The sequence below is a fragment of the Elaeis guineensis genome, chromosome 2 (genome assembly GCF_000442705.2).
Source record: "Elaeis guineensis isolate ETL-2024a chromosome 2, EG11, whole genome shotgun sequence".
In the NCBI taxonomy this organism is placed as follows: domain Eukaryota; kingdom Viridiplantae; phylum Streptophyta; class Magnoliopsida; order Arecales; family Arecaceae; genus Elaeis; species Elaeis guineensis.
Window position 1 is genome coordinate 117,186,529 of NC_025994.2, and position 17,291 is coordinate 117,203,819.

General features: G+C 35.4%; 2 protein-coding genes across 2 annotated transcripts; one reads left to right on the forward strand and one right to left on the reverse strand.

Annotated features, from left to right (window-relative positions):
* Window positions 1-267: 267 nt before the first annotated feature.
* LOC105041229 (transcription elongation factor 1 homolog) lies at window positions 268-2,404 on the reverse strand. Its single transcript, XM_073252967.1, is given in 5 exon segments — window positions 268-639; window positions 738-759; window positions 1,717-1,787; window positions 2,276-2,318; window positions 2,321-2,404. Coding segments are annotated over 5 exon segments (264 nt in total). The 5' UTR covers window positions 2,388-2,404; the 3' UTR covers window positions 268-578.
* Window positions 2,405-7,166: 4,762 nt separating this feature from the next.
* LOC105041280 (citrate synthase, glyoxysomal) lies at window positions 7,167-15,572 on the forward strand. Its single transcript, XM_010918178.2, has 13 exons — window positions 7,167-7,616; window positions 8,074-8,254; window positions 8,339-8,424; window positions 8,598-8,702; window positions 10,030-10,092; window positions 10,399-10,508; window positions 10,720-10,839; window positions 10,912-10,987; window positions 11,576-11,649; window positions 11,755-11,875; window positions 12,659-12,756; window positions 12,824-12,947; window positions 15,128-15,572. Exons 1-13 carry the CDS (start codon window positions 7,353-7,355, stop codon window positions 15,257-15,259), a joined length of 1,554 nt encoding a protein of 517 aa, XP_010916480.2. The 5' UTR covers window positions 7,167-7,352; the 3' UTR covers window positions 15,260-15,572.
* The last annotated feature ends 1,719 nt before the right edge of the window (window positions 15,573-17,291 follow it).

Sequence of the window (17,291 nt, forward strand, 5' to 3'; positions counted from 1 at the left end):
CGACAAAATCCATCCGAACCCACTACAAACCGTTCACTTCAATTTCAAACGATTTAATACACAACAAACGCTCAGCAACAGATTGAATTTTTTTCAATCCGATTGAATTTGATCGGATAAAATTTTTTTCTCAATTCAATCAAATTCGATCTATGCTCAACCCTACTTTTGAGGATCTCTCCCCCACCCACTTTTTTTTTTTTTCAATTAATACGTGAGAGCCCATTCTCGGAAGTGGCCAGTCACAAGTGATTTGGGTGATCCAGCTTAATTTAAACACAATCATTAGTACCGTATCATGCCGTGTTCTCTCGCACGAATGAGCCAACTATTTCAACAGCAACCATCCAATCCAGCATCCTGTGCAGCTCTTTACAATATAAGCATACACATGCATCACTGATAGCTCTATTTGATTTGACGTACAGATGTAGCGCACAACCCCAGTCCACTACGTACTATTATGGTCTACCATCAGATATGCTGGATGTATTTACATCTTTCCACAGACCGCTTGAAAGAACACACACAAAAACTAGAAGCTTTGGGTAGAAACAACTTCCCAGCAAACTAGAAACTTAGGTAGCATCATCTTCAAGGTTGTTGACACGTTCACATTCATCAATCCATTCACTGTATCTGTAACATATGAACTGTATCAGATGTTGTGCTCGCAAATCTAAAAATCGGGCTATGTAAGAATCTGGATATGATATGTGGACAATAATCCTACTTACATATCTATAGGCTCCGTCAGCGCTGCAAAGGAAGGAAAAAAAAGAGGTCAGCCAGCACATTCCCAAGAATCAATAGAAAAATCAAGGTTAGCAGTGAATCATGTGAATCTCATAGTTTATGATACCATTGTGTTCTGTGCCCTTCTATTTTTCTTTTTGGTCATGGCCAACAATTAAAGCTTATTGACCAACCAGATCTATTCCGGCCTCAGCTAGATCTGGAGTCTGGACTGCGGGTAGGGCATCCAGAAGGCCACACCTCAACAGTGGATGAGGGTCCAACATCAACATCAGACAGGACCTGGATAGTATCAGTTAAGACCATCAGTTTAACTCAGACCTGTATCTGAACTGCCCCGAGATCCTACCATTAATCTGAACAAAGAATTCCCCGGTTAGAGTCCCATTCGAACTCAGACATGGTTTATTTATTTTTTCCCCTTTTGAAAAGAAGGGGGAGGGGGTGCAGTAGAGGTTCAGAAGTTATCCAAAACAGTCTGCCGATCCAACTTGCACGAGCCCTACCGCATGCTAGAAGCCCACATACAGCTACCAGTAAAGGTTACAACTGAAACTGTGTTTACCTTTTTTCTCATGATTAATAAAACAGATATTGACATCTTATGGAAATTATTAGCTGGCTATTCCCAATAAAGGCCTGTTTGGGTGATCCCACTGGATTTGTGGGACTCGGAAAGCCTGGACAATATCAACCAGACCACCACCCCACCACCAGTAAAAGCCCATATACTGCAGAAAAAAGAAAAAAAAGGCCTCCCACTGATCTTTTTCTTTTCTTTCCTGCGATGCTCAGACCTCTCCATCTTGCTTGTAGTCACCAACCTGCTGCCCTCTCCCTCTCTCTCCCTCCCTCCCTTCCCAATCCCACACATCTGGCAGGATTATCCAAAGAAGGCCTAAGCACATACAGCTTCTGCTGATACTAAGCCTGAGCCTAGTTAACTGTTTATGAACATACCTGTGATGGTGGTGCTGAAACTTTCCTGGCAAATCCTGCATGCAGCTTCACCAATCAAATTCTTCATGTCGCTGAAAAATAAGATGGTTTCTATAAGCAACTGAGAGAACACCATGAATCTATCTTAATGTTTAATATACCATGAACAAAACCAAAAAGCATCATGTGTCCTGACTATTTGTGATACTATGTGTAAACTAGAAATACTGCAAGAAAAATCAATAAAGAAGGTGAAAAAGGCAACTGTTATTGATTGTAGGAAAATTCCTACAGTTCTTCAGCTGTCGAAAACATCTAGACATGGAGAGTCAACATACAATTCTGCTTCTTTGAACCTGGCTCTGACCCCTAGACATACCTGCTAGCGAAAAGCCTACAACTGTTGCAAAAGGAGTTAAACATAGGGAAATATAATTATAACCTAACTAGATATGGCAACTTTAAATATGTTCAACAGAATAGTAAGAGTAGGTGAATTATTAAACAAGGAAGGTTTTCCAAATATTCAAGTCTACTGTAGCCTATTAGTATTACATGGATCAAAGGTGATTATGCATACATGCGACACTCAACGCTGCTTCCATGGTTGCAGAAAGGGCACAAAATACAGTATCAAGCTTATCCATTCGCTTCTTTGGAGGTCGCTTCGCCCTTGATTTCCTCTTTCCCATGCTTGAGCTTCAATTTTTCAACTGAATGAGTAATAAACCTCCATTAGTTAATTCCTCTATGTACAATGATGAGCAATGACAAATAACCTAAATCCTTATTAGGCATTCAAGCAAGACTTCGGAAAAAAAGGTACAAGAAGAAGAAGAAGAAGAAGAAGAAGAAAGAAAGAAAGAAAGAAGATACCAAAACTTTAAAGTATTGACGAGATGCATTTCATAAATATCATGACACTGCATGAGCTCTTAATTGAATATTTAACACATTCAGCATGGAAGACAAAATCTAACATGGCAGAGTTACCTTCAAGACCTTGAACCAAGAATTTGGGAATCGAACGGTATTTACTATTTTTAAAATTTTATAAAATATCATATGTTTATATCTTCTTATCTAGCTGACAGAAGTACGCAAACAATGCCAATCAATACGAACACATTTATCAAGCACTGTCACATCTAAGTAAATGTTGCATGCGCTATAAATAAGACCATTTATATCAATAAAATAGTATTTATTATGACTATCATGATTTTGGGAGTTGAACCATTCATGTAGATAGGATACATCCTATAGAATCTTAGGTTGCTAAAATATGGAAATGGAAATGATGAATGTAATATACTGTATCTCCAGTGTAACAGAAAAACCCATACAAAAACTTGACATGTTCTAAAGATGGCTAAACTGTTAAAACCAGATAAGAAAATAGGACTTTAATTTTCAGGAAACACGGTATCCTTGTGGATTAAGAAGACAAAAGAAGAGTAAATATAACATTTTGCAGCATCTCTTATTCATTTGCTAATCAATCAGATCTTGGTTCTCTTTGCAAAAACTTTATACTTGGATAAATTCAATATATATTTAGCCCATAAGAATTCAGAAAATGGATCCACAGAAAATCTGATTATGACCTAACTGCCTCAGATAGGTTTATACTTTATCATTGATGAAGTATGGATGCACGATGAACAAGTCCCTGAAAAATCTTCATTCTTTGGGCTTGGGTCAGAATTGAAGCCTGTGAAAGAGTTGACCAGCCTTTCATTCATTCAACCAGCATTAAATTTGAAATTACCTGAAAACTGCTTAAATCGTAAAATTTGCAGAGGGGTACAAAGAACAGGAAAAGCTATGAAGTGTTCAAAAAACCTGGTCCTTAAAGTAGGTAACTGTTTGAAATAAGAATTCACTAAAACCATGTCATGCATCCGCATAAAGACCACTGGCAACTATCCCACAAGCAAATGGCTTCTATATTACATCAAAGAATGTATCCTCTTCTTTTATTTAGTCTACTAGCAAAAATGTAACTTATAATACAAATGGCTAATTCTCAGACCAAAGTAAATTGCCATGTTAAAAAATGTATAAGATAATAATCCACATACGGATGAGAGCTTTTTTGTTTATGGACTTAACCTGACCAGGGAAATATTTGTATAACAAGACATGCAAACAACAATACTAATATAGTATACACATTAAATTAAAAGACAAAGGAGCTGGTGTAGGTATATAAGAAAACCTACCATCTCATATATGAAGGCTCAGCAGTACCCATTACTTTTAGAATAACATTACTTTGTTACCTTCTTTTCTTGCTAATACAGCAAGAATTATTATGAGACTTTATATAGTGGCATAGAAATTAGATAGAGTAATGACCGTCTCAGATATGCACCACAATTTTGAAGAAAATTTCTAAATATTTTAGTGTAAGGATTTGATATAAAACAAAACAGGCAAGTTGAGTTTCTAATCATGTCATGCTTGATTTATTTTGAATCCAACTCTGGATGTAACCTAAAGGACATGGACGCATGGATAGACCAGGCATGCAGTCATGCCCATGTAATGGGCAACCAGCTGAGAGTTTTTCCCCATTTTCTTAGAATGCTAGTTGGTATCATAGATTGGATTCCTCAGTTACTAAGCAACAGAAAAAAAAAAAAAAAAAAATCGATGCCAGTATGGGGTGAACTATGGCCAATGGAAGACGTATTGGACAGGTTCACATATTTTACACTTTTGAAACTATTTTTAGGACTAGTCCCACATATCTTCAGTTATTTTGCTTAGTAATTTAGTTGAAAATTACAGGTTTGTCTGGTAAGAAGAACATATAATACATTGCTGGTTTACTTGAATTCTGTCCAGTCATTTTCATGGTTTTCAAATGAAACTATGTTTAGAATAATAACAACTTTGCAGCAGCTTGATTAATAAATTATAGTAGAATTTTTCATCTCTGGTTATAATTCAAAGATTTGACCTTTAAGATGGATCCAATCCCATTACCATTGATACTTCAACTCAACATAAAGCCATATAAAATTTAGTCTGCTGCTTCCTAGGGTCTGAAGCTTAGCCAGACAGAATCCTTTACCTAGGATAATATACCCGCTTCAGAATCTTCCCAAAATCTCAAGCCCGCAAATGCTTCCCTAAGTGCTTTCTCCTTAGAAGTGTTTCTAAAATATCCTCTTCTCCACATCTACGCCTGCATTGTTCTAGCACTCACTCTCGTATGACATTATTTTCTTAAAAATGAAAGAATTCCTGTTCAGCTAACAAGAAATAAGTGGAAAAAAGCATCAGAGAGCTACAAGATAAGAATGAAGCTAATAGAAAACCACATCTTTCAAGAAATTCTCACAAAACGATATTTGTAGCAAGGTGGAACCAAAAAACAAGCAATCATAAAATCTTTCATAAGGAGGGATCACATAGAAATATCAAGACAGGTGCAACCTCTTTCACCAAGCTCTGACAACAAGAGTGTCTAAGAAGGGCATGCTAAATGCAATATTATGTCTCATAACCACATATCCTATCTCATTTTATGAACATGTCAAAATATATTAACCAATAATCGTTGAAATTTAGCTTCAATAATTGGCAGATTGGATTCTGTACTTTCAGTGAGCTACTTTTTTTTCGATAAGGAGTGAGCTACTTGATTACCAGAAACTCAACACAAAGCAATCAGCAATACGAAGCCAGGTGTCATATTAAAATAACTTGCTAGCATTGCATAGTACAGCAAGTTCATCTCCTCATACTGTTCTGCGAGACATTGTTATTTTGTCTTTCCAAAAAATTCTTGTATTTTCCATGTGACGAAGCACGAAAATTTAGAGATCTTAATATATCACCAAAGATTTCTTAAATAAATCGGACCTGTGAAGAATAACACGACTATATCCAAATCTCCGAAGCGACAGCTCAAACAAATCAAGACAGCAATATAAATTCATCGGGGAAAAATTTCAAACTGCGGTCAACTAAAGCTAGAAAAAGCTTAATTAAAGACGTCGGAAAGAATCTTGAAAGCCTTTGAAAACCCTAGATTCAGATTATAATGTAGAATTATAAACAGTAATTTCGGAGAAAAGAAAGAAGATTCAGAAATTTAAATTTGTCTTAAAAAAAAAAAAGAACACCCTACGTTAGCCGATGGGTCAAGAACCTGTCCTGATCACATAAACACACGCGAGATTGGCAAAGAATGCGATGAGAAAACACTCGGAAAGGGAGAAAGAAAAAGAACTCGAAGCCTTACCTCGAAGAGATTGGGGATAAGAACGACAACAGGAAAGCATGGGTTCTGGCACCTGCACCGAAAGAGAGAGCTCCTTCCATGGAGGCGATCGCAAGATTTCACCGCTCCTTGGCTCGATTGAACTGACCACACCGGTGGTCTGGACCGTCCTCCCTCTGACACGTGACCGACCCGGTCCAACTATTCTATTCAGACCCGAACCACGCCAGCTGCACGTGCAAGGTGTTTGTTGGTGATTTTTATTTATAGCTGAAATATAATGGTTGATAATGAAAGATAAAAATTATGAAAATTTTTAAAATATAAAAAAAATAATTTAAACTTGAATTTTCATTCAAAAAATTTAGTTCCATCCAATTAATTAATCCTCACAAATCATAATTTTTAAAATATATTTATATATAAATAAATTAGAATGTATCATAAATAAGAATATATCAAAATAAATAATAATATTTATTTATTTATATTTAAGTGAAAATAGTGTGAAGAGCTGTGGTTATTAAGATAATAGAAAAGAAAAATTATATGATTTGGGTTTTTGGTGGGATTGGATTGGATTAGATTTGATTTGTGTCGAATGGAGCTTAATCTTGTAATCTAAATTAGATCTATATAAGGTAGATGGATGGGTTTTGGATGAAAATTAAAAGATTTTAGATTGGTTCGATTCTTGAACTCATCCATGTCTTTGAATATGGATTAATGTTTTGATTGGGAGAAAAAAAAAGAAAAAAAAAATAATACTTTCTTTTGAAAGTATTTTTATAAAAAGGAGAGGAAAAAAAAAAGATAGAAAAAAAAATATAAATCTCTTTAAATTTATAATTTTTTTCTCTTCAAATGTATTTGAAAAAAAAAAATTAAAATTAATAAATTTTTTATAATTTTTATTTTACTATTTTAATAATAAAAAATAAAATTAATATTATATTTTAATTTTAAATTTATTTCAACCTCCATCCCATTCAACCCCTACGAATGAAAAAAATCAACGAGAGCAAAAAAAAAAAAAAAAAAAAAAATATATATATATTATTTTATTTTTTTAAATTTATTATTTTTTTGAAAATATAATAATAAAAAAGATATAATATTTTTTTTTTTTTTATCTCTAATTATAAAAAAAAATTTAAACTCCCCACCAAATATATATATATATATATATATAATTTTTTCTCCTTTTAATATTTTCATTCCTTTCTTTTCTTCCCCAAACTCCCAACCAAGGCGCAAGATCAAGTCTGATCAGCCCCAGGCTATAAATAGTTTCCCTATAAATCTTGAGACAGACGCATTTCGCCGTCTCCCAATTCTCTTCCGAGGCTCCGAGCTACGGCGTCCTCCCTTGATCTCCCTCCCCAGGGCTCGCTTTTCGATCATTTTCTCGAAGAAGACGATGGAACGGAGCTTCGATCCGGCGACTCTCGCCCGCAGCCGGCTCGCCGTCCTCTCCGCCCACCTAGCCGCCGCGGCCTCCCCCGTCTCCTACTCCGGTGATCTCCCGCCGATCCTCGAGACCTCCCCCGTCTCCGCGCAGGAGATCGTTCGCCATCCGGGGGACCTCGGCGGTTTCTTGACCGTCGTTGATGGGAGAACCGGGAAAAAATTCGAGCTCAAGATCTCTGAGGAAGGGACTGTCAAAGCCACAGATCTCAAGAAGGTATTCTCACCCAAGATCTTCTTTACTTTTTTTCGCCTTTGGATGCCTATTTAAGAGTTATTTTTTGATTTTCGTGTTAAAATTTTACTCGATTCATCTGGCTGAAGAAACTAAAATTCTTGTCCTGTATCATACACTTATAATTAAATTTTGTGTCATTTAGTTAAAAATTCGCCTTTTGGTAAAGCACACGGAAATGAAATTTGGTAAACGAAACGTAAATTCCATGGTTGACTTGTTCTAGTCGTTGTAGGTTCTATGGTTGTTGGAATGGTAATATATTTTATTTATTGTCACAGAGTGGTTGGTGGCCGTGGTGGTTTGTTTAGATTCCGAAATTTGTATAGTCATTGAATTCACATGCATGGATTTTGACTATGGTTGCTCTCTGTTTTGTATTTACCTGGCATGCAAAGTTACTTTGGGTGATGTTAGTTTTCATTGTGGATTATGACAGATAACAACTGGAAAACAAGACAAGGGGCTTAAACTATATGATCCAGGCTACCTTAATACGGCTCCAGTCCGTTCATCCATCTGTTATATTGATGGAGATGAGGGGATTCTTCGGTACAGAGGTTACCCAATCGAGGAGCTAGCTGAGAGCAGCACATTTGTCGAGGTGGCCTATCTCTTAAGTGAGTGTCCTACTTACTAACAGGTTTATTTGAATCATTTACTTCATCTATATGGTCTAAGCTCCTAACTTGCTTGCTTTTCAGTGTATGGGAATTTGCCTTCTAAGAGCCAATTGGCAGACTGGGAGTTTGCAATTTCTCAGCATTCTGCTGTTCCTCAGGGTCTTTTGGTAATTCCTTAGTGCTTGAATTTATGTTTCCGTCGCTGTTCTGTAGTACTAATGTCAGTAACCAAAAATTAAATTTACGGCAAAAATCATTTCTACATTTTATGATGGAAATGATTTTTATATATACTTCTATAGTTACTAATAGCTTAGTTACTGATTTTTCTCTTTTGCAGGACATCATACAATCAATGCCTCATGATGCACACCCAATGGGTGTACTCGTCAGTGCAATGAGTGCACTCTCTGTGTTCCACCCAGATGCCAATCCTGCTCTCAGAGTGAGTATAAGTATTTAACGGTGAAGTTGTTGAGATCCAACAAGCACTTTTTTTACCTCGATTGCCTAGACACATGGAACTTTTCAATTTGGTATTCCATGTAGGTTGAGTTCTTGTTGGAAAAGGTACAATGTGTGTGCATTATATTAATAAATAAAAGAAAGAACAGTTAGTGAGGATTCGAAACATACATCAAGGACAGCTTCTACGACAAAGGTACCCAAAACTTAAACAGAATTATGGAAGGAAGATTTTTGTCCGGGAGACCACACTGCGACATAGATAAACAGTCAGATATTTACAAGTAGCAGGATCTAATAAGATATGCATAAATTGACGTAGCCATGCTTGATTAGTTGTACCTTGACTTCTTATAGATTTTGAATTCCTCTTGTTTCATACCTCTGCTTCATGCACTAGGTAGAACCATCCTCCACACAAAGCCAAAGGTTCCACAAGATGAGAAATCTAGTTCTTTATTCATCACTTAGTTATTTAAGATATGAAAATTATATCCTCTGTATCTAAGAGATGAAGAGTGGATATATATTTTTCATTGACAATAGATAGAGAGGTGGAAAGCTAACATAAAAATCTGCCAAAAATGATAATAGTAAGAGAAGCATGTTATGAAACAAAATATCTTTTGTTTCTTCTTTCTCATGCATCGGACATGTATTGGTTTTGATTAGCTGTAATGTAGTATACATAGCTCATGTGTTCCAGCAGATATAATTACCAGATACTAGCTGATCACATTGTGCTAATTACTCAAACTAGCACCTATGAAGCTGCAAAGACTTTTGAGAGGGTGACAACAATTGACATGTTAAGTTAAATTGTTAAAAATTTTCTTTTTCATGTCATTATCCAGCCACCTTTTTTTTTAAAAAAAAAGAAAAAAATAGACTCTGCAAGTAAATTTTGGTGTTTCTTTCCTGAACATGTAGCTGGATGTACTTTACATTGTTCCTTGTAAATGAGCACTATATTCTTCATAATTTAATGATATAGGTATTTTGCTTGTTGTTATTATTTCTAAAAAGTCTCCTTGTAGATGTTTGTGCTTCTTGACTACCCAGATGTATGGCATCTTATTCACTCTCGTGTACTGTCATTTGTTGCCCTTTCCTTTCTTCTGAAACCACCATCTAAATCTCCAGACATCCCTTGATCTATCAGAATTCATTGGACATCTTTCAATCTTCTTCTTCTTCTTCTAATTTACAATATATGACATCTAATTAGTGATCAATTAAACATGCATATGAACTCATATAGCATTTTTGTGAAGAATCCTGAATGTGTGTATTCTTTTGCTATGTAGGGCCAAAGTCTTTATCAGTCAAAGCAAGTGAGGGACAAGCAGATAGTGCGGATACTTGGAAAGGTGTGTCTTGTGTTCTTTTCCCTTTGGCTTGCAATTTTTTTTTATGGGTTGGCCATTTCAATCTGTATTTCTGTTTGTATGATTAAGTTATATGCAAGCTTATGAAATCCAAATACTAGGTCCAGTCTGGATAGTTCCATGTTTTCATCTTAATATCTTCTGGGTTAAGGTTATGCCTGACCGGCATAAATGGAATAAGGCTTGAATTTTAATGTAATGGATGTGCTTGGTATCAACCATTTGATACAGGTAACCATTGATTTTGTAATATCTCACGTATTGATTTTGTATATTTTATATCTACAGGCACCCACTATTGCAGCTGCAGCCTATTTGAGATTAACTGGAAGGCCTCCAGTGCTTCCTTCTAACAACCTTTCTTATTCAGAGAACTTCTTGTATATGTTGGACTCTTTGTAAGTGATGTGCTACCATTTCTTCTTCGCAGTACTTGTTCAGATGTTCATGCATCTATAAATTTCTTTTGAAGATAATTAAAGCACCTAAATAATAGTGAAAAAAAAATTGTTTGACATGGCAGATGCTTATGCATTTGAGCTTGAGTAAGAAAATGATCTTGCTACTCTTGAAAGCTTAGTCCCTTCATTATATTTCTTGGAAATGCAGAGGTAATAGGTCTTACAAACCAAATCCTCGACTTGCTCGAGCACTTGACATTCTATTTATACTGCATGCGGAACATGAAATGAACTGCTCTACAGCTGCTGCAAGGCATCTTGCATCAAGGTTTGCAACCTGATCTAGAATTTTAACCCTGACACTCAAATGTTGTCTCTCATTTCGGGTGTGACATCACAGTGCCGTAGATGTCTACACTGCTATTGCTGGTGCTGTTGGAGCATTGTATGGCCCTCTGCATGGTGGGGCAAATGAGGTAGGCATAGAACTCCATATCCTGTGAGCTTATAGTCCACATGATTTTTATTTAATCAAAGCTGGAGATGAGTGAGGAGTGCATGATTTGAAATGGCCATTCTCTGGCAGACCCAACTTTATTTGAGTTAATTTGGCCAAGAAGACTGTTCCACACAAATTAAATTTTGTGTTTTAAAAGGATAATAGAAGATTAAATTTGTTAAATGAGTCTGCTCTAAACTTATTCAACTGTCTGGTCTTTTTGGCTGAATGGAAAATTTTATCAATTATAAATGTTGATAATGTCACATATAGCTTTCTGGCACAGTGGAAGAATGTAATGTATCACAGGATCCTCTCAGGTTTATATCTTGGCTACATTTTCTATTTTGAAGTATAAAATCTGTTATTAGCTACCATGTTGGGCCCAGTAGTTTAGTCCAAATGGTCCAGTTTATCAGATTCATCTAACTTGAAGGTTGGAGTTTGGATCATGTTGTTTTCAGAACCAATCTGGGAAATTGCCTGCGTCTGTGGACCTATGAATTCTGTTTGACCATGTTCATTTGTGTGTCATTAATACATTGGTTTGATTTGTTAACTGCAGGCTGTCCTTAAGATGTTGAATGAGATTGGAACAGTGGAGAATATTCCAGAGTTTATTGAAGGTGTGAAAAACAGGTATGTCATGCTTTTGCAGTTTCATGATTACCCAAACAGCAGTTGTTATCTGCCTATGGAGTCTTATTATTTCTCATTGAATTTTCCAAACATGGCTGTACATAGGAAGCGAAAAATGTCAGGTTTTGGACATCGTGTATACAAAAACTATGATCCTCGTGCTAAAGTTATCCGCAAGTTGGCGGAGGAGGTCTTCTCAATTGTTGGACGGGATCCTCTCATAGAGGTTTTCTTATCTTCTCTACATGAAAATATATATTTCTATGACTTTATATAGTGAGATTTTACCGATAAGGTTGTGTACATATGCCTGGGTTGTGGCTGTCCTATCATAAGCATCTGTGCTAATTGTCAGAAATGACATATTTTTGTTGTTATTATGATCTTAATATTGTGATTGCTTAAGCTTGCCTGGCTTTATGCACTGAGTATACTTGTTTTGGTGTCTGATAATGTAGCAAGCAATTTTTTTTTTGGGTAGAGGAGGTGCAAGATTGAAGGCAGTAGGTCTGATAATCAGCTAAATGATGTGTGCACAAAACAAGAGGTAATGACAAGTGGATGTATGAGAGTCAATGTGCAAGTCTGAGCAGGATAATATATTCTTTTTTTTTAAATAAAAAAAAGAGCATTTGTTTCTTTGGGATTGGAGCATAAGTGTGTGACTTAGAATTTAAGTTCTTTGGTGGCACTTGCAAATTTAGATGGACCAAACTTACTCATGGTCTTCTCTCCGTGTAGGAACCACTTGGTTTTTTCCTTTTTATTCTCTTTTCAAAAATTGCTTGTAAAGAACTCTGAGTTTATTTTTGTACTCAGATTCCCAAATAGGCATGTGGATTCGCCGATGTTGGTTCCAGCATGTGGACCATAACTAGAGAAAGCCAATGGCTATTTTTTGACTGGAGGCTTATTCTTACAAGGACCTCTTCGACTACAGCTTTGGTACATATAGTATACTATAATAGTACTATCAAGAGTTCATTTTGCTATCATGTGCTTTTTTCAGGTAGCTGTTGCACTGGAGAAAGCTGCGTTATCAGATGAATACTTTGTTAAGAGAAGGCTATATCCTAATGTTGATTTCTACTCTGGCTTGATTTACCGGTATGTTTGAATAAATGCATCATTTTTTTGTGATAGTTTCCCAAGTAATTAACTAATTGTGAATCAGGGCAATGGGATTTCCGACGGAGTTTTTTCCTGTTTTGTTTGCAATCCCTCGTATGGCTGGATACTTAGCACATTGGCGAGAATCACTTGATGATCCTGACACGAAGATCATGAGACCCCAGCAGGTATATACTAACATAAATCAAAACGATCCTTAACCTCTTTCCTAATGTAATCTTCAAAAAGTATACTTTCATAGCAAAATGGGAAAATGCCATGTGTTCATGGTTGTTGGCCTGAAGATTATAAAACTATTTAGAGTTCTTTTCTACTTTTGTGTTCTTCTATTTTCGTTTTGTTGATCTGGAAAAAACTAAAATAGAGAGTCAATGCAGGTGTCAATTCTAAGGTCTTTGACTTTGAAGGGCTTTCTGGGTCTAAATATATTAGGGGTGGTTCTGCAATGGGGAAGAGGATAGTGGTCTTTGAAAAGTTCAGGACATTTTGTAAAGAAGATGTAGGTGATGATTCTTCATAGCACTAGGTAGGAGAAGAATTACATGGGAATAGATTGTCCTTGCAAATGGACTCAATTTTGGTGGCCATGTCAGGTGTTAGGGAGGGAGTGGACGGCGCATTGTTGTGATCTTTTGAATTCTTTTAGAGGATTACCTGAAAGAAACTGAATAACTCGTAGTAGTTAACTCAAGACTGCACATGCATGTCCCCAGGATTTTGGGCATCATGTTGGCAGAAATATGTAGACTCATTCAAGGCTCTGTTCCATAAACTTTGTCATTTATGACAAGTAACCTTTGTGTGAACCTGGTGGCTTCTATTTTCTAGTGTCTTTCCAACTCCGATCAAAAAACACTACGAGACATATGCAAATATATAATAATCAGCATTCCTGTGGATATCAGTGACTGATTTTTTTTTGTCTTGGTGTTCTAATACATATTTTTCTTAGCTTGCCTGAGTACAGTTTACAAATGTTGATATCAGTTTTCTGATGAGTACATTCAATATGCACTCAACCAAAAACATGGCCAATAAGCCTTAATCCAGCAAATACTGTGCCTCATTAATGGCAGTTAGAGATGGTCTTTTTCTGTTCTTTGTATCAGAATTTTGGTGTATAGGAATCTTGACTTTCCTTCCAAGTCCTTTTAGATATATGTCTTACCTTATAGACCCCATAAATATGCCTATTTTTTTTGGTGTCGTATTTGGCAGTGCTCTAGTCTGTTACTCTTCAGGAAGTGTCTATGTCAACATGTCTGATAGCAATGAGGAGTCCCTTTCATCCTCAAATTTTCATTCCCTTGCCTTTTTGGTATCCAAGATCTGCATTGCAGATCCTGTTGGATTTCGAGTGTAACTTTTAAGTATCTCGTTGCCATGCCTGTGGCAAACTTGAAATAAACAAAATTGCCATCCTGGTCTTCCCCATCCCTCACATGGTCATGGAAGGTTAAAGCAATTTGGACTCCTTATTCTGAATATAATGTGACTCGTGACTATCCTAGTAAATACTGCATGAGAGCCTAAACTGTCTGTTTTTCTCTTATTAGGTATCTACGCATGAGCCTTCTTCTAAAGCTATATTTTATGTCGAGAAAATTATTGGTTTGCTATAGTGTGCCTTTTTAAAATTAAGATTATATTTATATTCACACCTGCCAGGGTTGTCATATATTTGTTACTACTAGTTTGTAAGATGATTTTTTTCTCCAAATTTATTGTGATTAGATGCTAATCTCAATCCCTTTCATATAAATTAAGATTTCATAGTGAAATTGGTTGAACTGGTTAAGAGTCTACCATATTGGGTGGAATAGATGACCGGACAGAGATGGTGCTGAAGGGCTTCTTCATGTATATCTGAGATATGGCTGAATATCTGAGATGGGTTGTCTGGGGGAAATGCATGATGTCGGAGTGCTGGTTCAACGTGAAATATATTGAGGCATTCATTACAAGAGTTTTCATTATCCTACTTCATTTGAGAAACCTGTTATGGGGCCTATTATGTTCCATGAATGGCCAGCTGATAAAAATGGCACGGTTAAAAATCTGTGAGACGCTAACCAATCTGTCCTTTCTCTCCTAAAGGGGGATACCAGGCGTTTATTTGTATGGAATCAATGTTTTATATGGAAGAGGCGCCTCTCCATGTTCCTTCTCGAAGCATTATCTGCTGCTGCTTTGACAGCTGAAACCCTTCTTTTAGTTTTCATTGGCATTTGCAGTCTTTCAATAAACTTGTGCTATTTCTTCCAGGAAAAGATCAACTTGTTTCTGGAAATAATGCACTTAACATGTCTGTAATTGCTTTCTTTCATTATCCTGTCTGATCTTCTAGGTCTACAAGGGCACGTGGCTTCGCCATTATATGTCTCTCAAAGAGCGAACTTTATCAGCTGAGACTGACAAGCTTGGTCAGCTGGCAATTTCAAATGCAACAAGGCGGCGGCTGTCAGGGTCCAGGGTGTAGACTGCAGGAAAAGTGTATGATACAATACATAAGCATCTATTTGGTCCTTGTATCTTAATTGCAAGACTGATGCGAAATCTTTGAAGGTGGCAGTTTCAGCAAACTTTCATGATTAGATGTCTGAAGCAAGTTCTTATGCAGTTATTTTATTTTGTTTCTTTTCTATTTTTCATTTTCCTGTATGGCTGATGCATGCAATATTTCTTGCTTGTTATTTATGTGATAATTTGGAAGCTATGATCAAGAAGCAAGAAATGGAATCATGAAAAGCATACAATACAATCTATAAAATATTTACTGTGATATTGTGCTTTGTAGTTGTGCATATTACTGTTTGTCACAATAGAAGCGCATCGTTCAAAAGTGGGGGCCTAATTATCAGTCCATTTAAATAAAAATTTTTATATCGGATTTAGATCATTACCATCACCCAGATAATTTCCTTGTCATAGACTTAATGAAGTGCATTGCGTGATGCTCTTTTAATTTGTATGGTTCTCTTTATTTATTTTTTCCGTTTCTCAGTGATGGCTGCGGTGGGGGAATGTGTCGGATGTGTTTGGACCCATATGGACTTGGATGTGAACGCAGGCAGACCTGTAGTTTTCATATACGTGAGCTGATGATTGGCTGAATGATGCGAGAAACCATCTGGGTGGCAATTTTTTAAAATTTTAAAATAAATTTGTAAAATTGAGATAATTTTTTTGATTTTTTAAATCTTTATTTGAATTTTCTATGCCTTGAAAAATAAAAATAAATTTTTATTTTTTTTAAAAATAAAAAATTTATGTTTTTATTGGTAGCACCGGTGCTATCTTTGGCATCGTTGTTGCCGTCGTTACCACATTATTATTATTATTATTATTATTATTATTTATTATTATTATTATTATTATTATCATCATCATCATCATCATCATCATCTACACTATCATTATTATTGGCACATCCATAATTATCATTAAAATTATTGTTGGTATCAAATTTAATTATTTTTTTATTATCATTACATCTATGCTTTTTACCGTAGCATTATCATCATTACTTTATTATTACATCATCGATGTCTCATATTATTATGTTGCCATCATTAATACGGTTTCAACTATCTTTGCCATCACTATTATCACTTTATCTATTATTATCACACTTATATTTTAAAACTATAAGAGACATATTTATATTTTAAAATTTAAAAATAAAATAAAATAATTTTTTTTACTGTAAAAATAAAAGAGTGGAGCTATATCATATTTAATTATTTAGATTTAAATATAATTTTATTAACAACCAAATATTGATCAAGCTAGTCTTGAAATAATAGATAGAGAAGACAGTTTTAGAAGATGGGGCAGAGAGATCTACATAGAACGGGATTGTGAGAAAGAGAAAAAAACCTTTCCCATGTCTTTTAGGATGCCTAATTTGGTTTTTTTTGTGAGCCTCTGAGAATGAAATGAAGTATCAAGTCCCTCATAAACCACCTAGTCCCATGTATGGCCATATGTAAACCCGAGTTCGGTGCTCCTTCAAGCATGCCGAGGGGTACGTTAAGCAATACTTATTTGAGACAAAATAGAAGGATTCAAGTGTTTCTTTAGATTGGGTCATTTGGCACTTACTTATATTTTGATATCTGAAAATCAATTTGTTAAAAAAAGATCTAAATTTTTGATTAGTTTGATCTATGAATAATGAAAATTTAAAGGTACTTATTACGAAGCTTTTTTTTTTTAATATAATTTATTCGAACCATCTATTGACAATGATTTTATTTAAAAAATAAACTCTCATAGATTTTATTTAGTTATCCTCTCGACTTTTCCCATCCTTCATCTATCTATCATAGGCGGCATGCTGTTGTGCCTCCTACTAAGATCTATAATTTTAGTCTTTTCATATTTTTTTTTAATTCTACTTTATTTTTTTTATTTTGTAAATTGATTTAAAATTTTACTTCGTTGAAAACTGGAATAAACTGAAATAATTGCAAATGCTGTGAAATAATTGCAAATGTTGTTTCGCTAGA

Excerpts from the sequence above, each read along its gene's own strand:
- LOC105041280 (XM_010918178.2), top strand. The coding sequence starts at position 7,353 with ATGGAACGGAGCTTCGATCCGGCGACTCTCGCCCGCAGCCGGCTCGCC. Across the intron at positions 8,703-10,029 it reads ATGCCAATCCTGCTCTCAGA|GGCCAAAGTCTTTATCAGTC; the intron begins GTGAGTATAAGT and ends TTTGCTATGTAG. Across the intron at positions 12,757-12,823 it reads TACTCTGGCTTGATTTACCG|GGCAATGGGATTTCCGACGG; the intron begins GTATGTTTGAAT and ends ATTGTGAATCAG.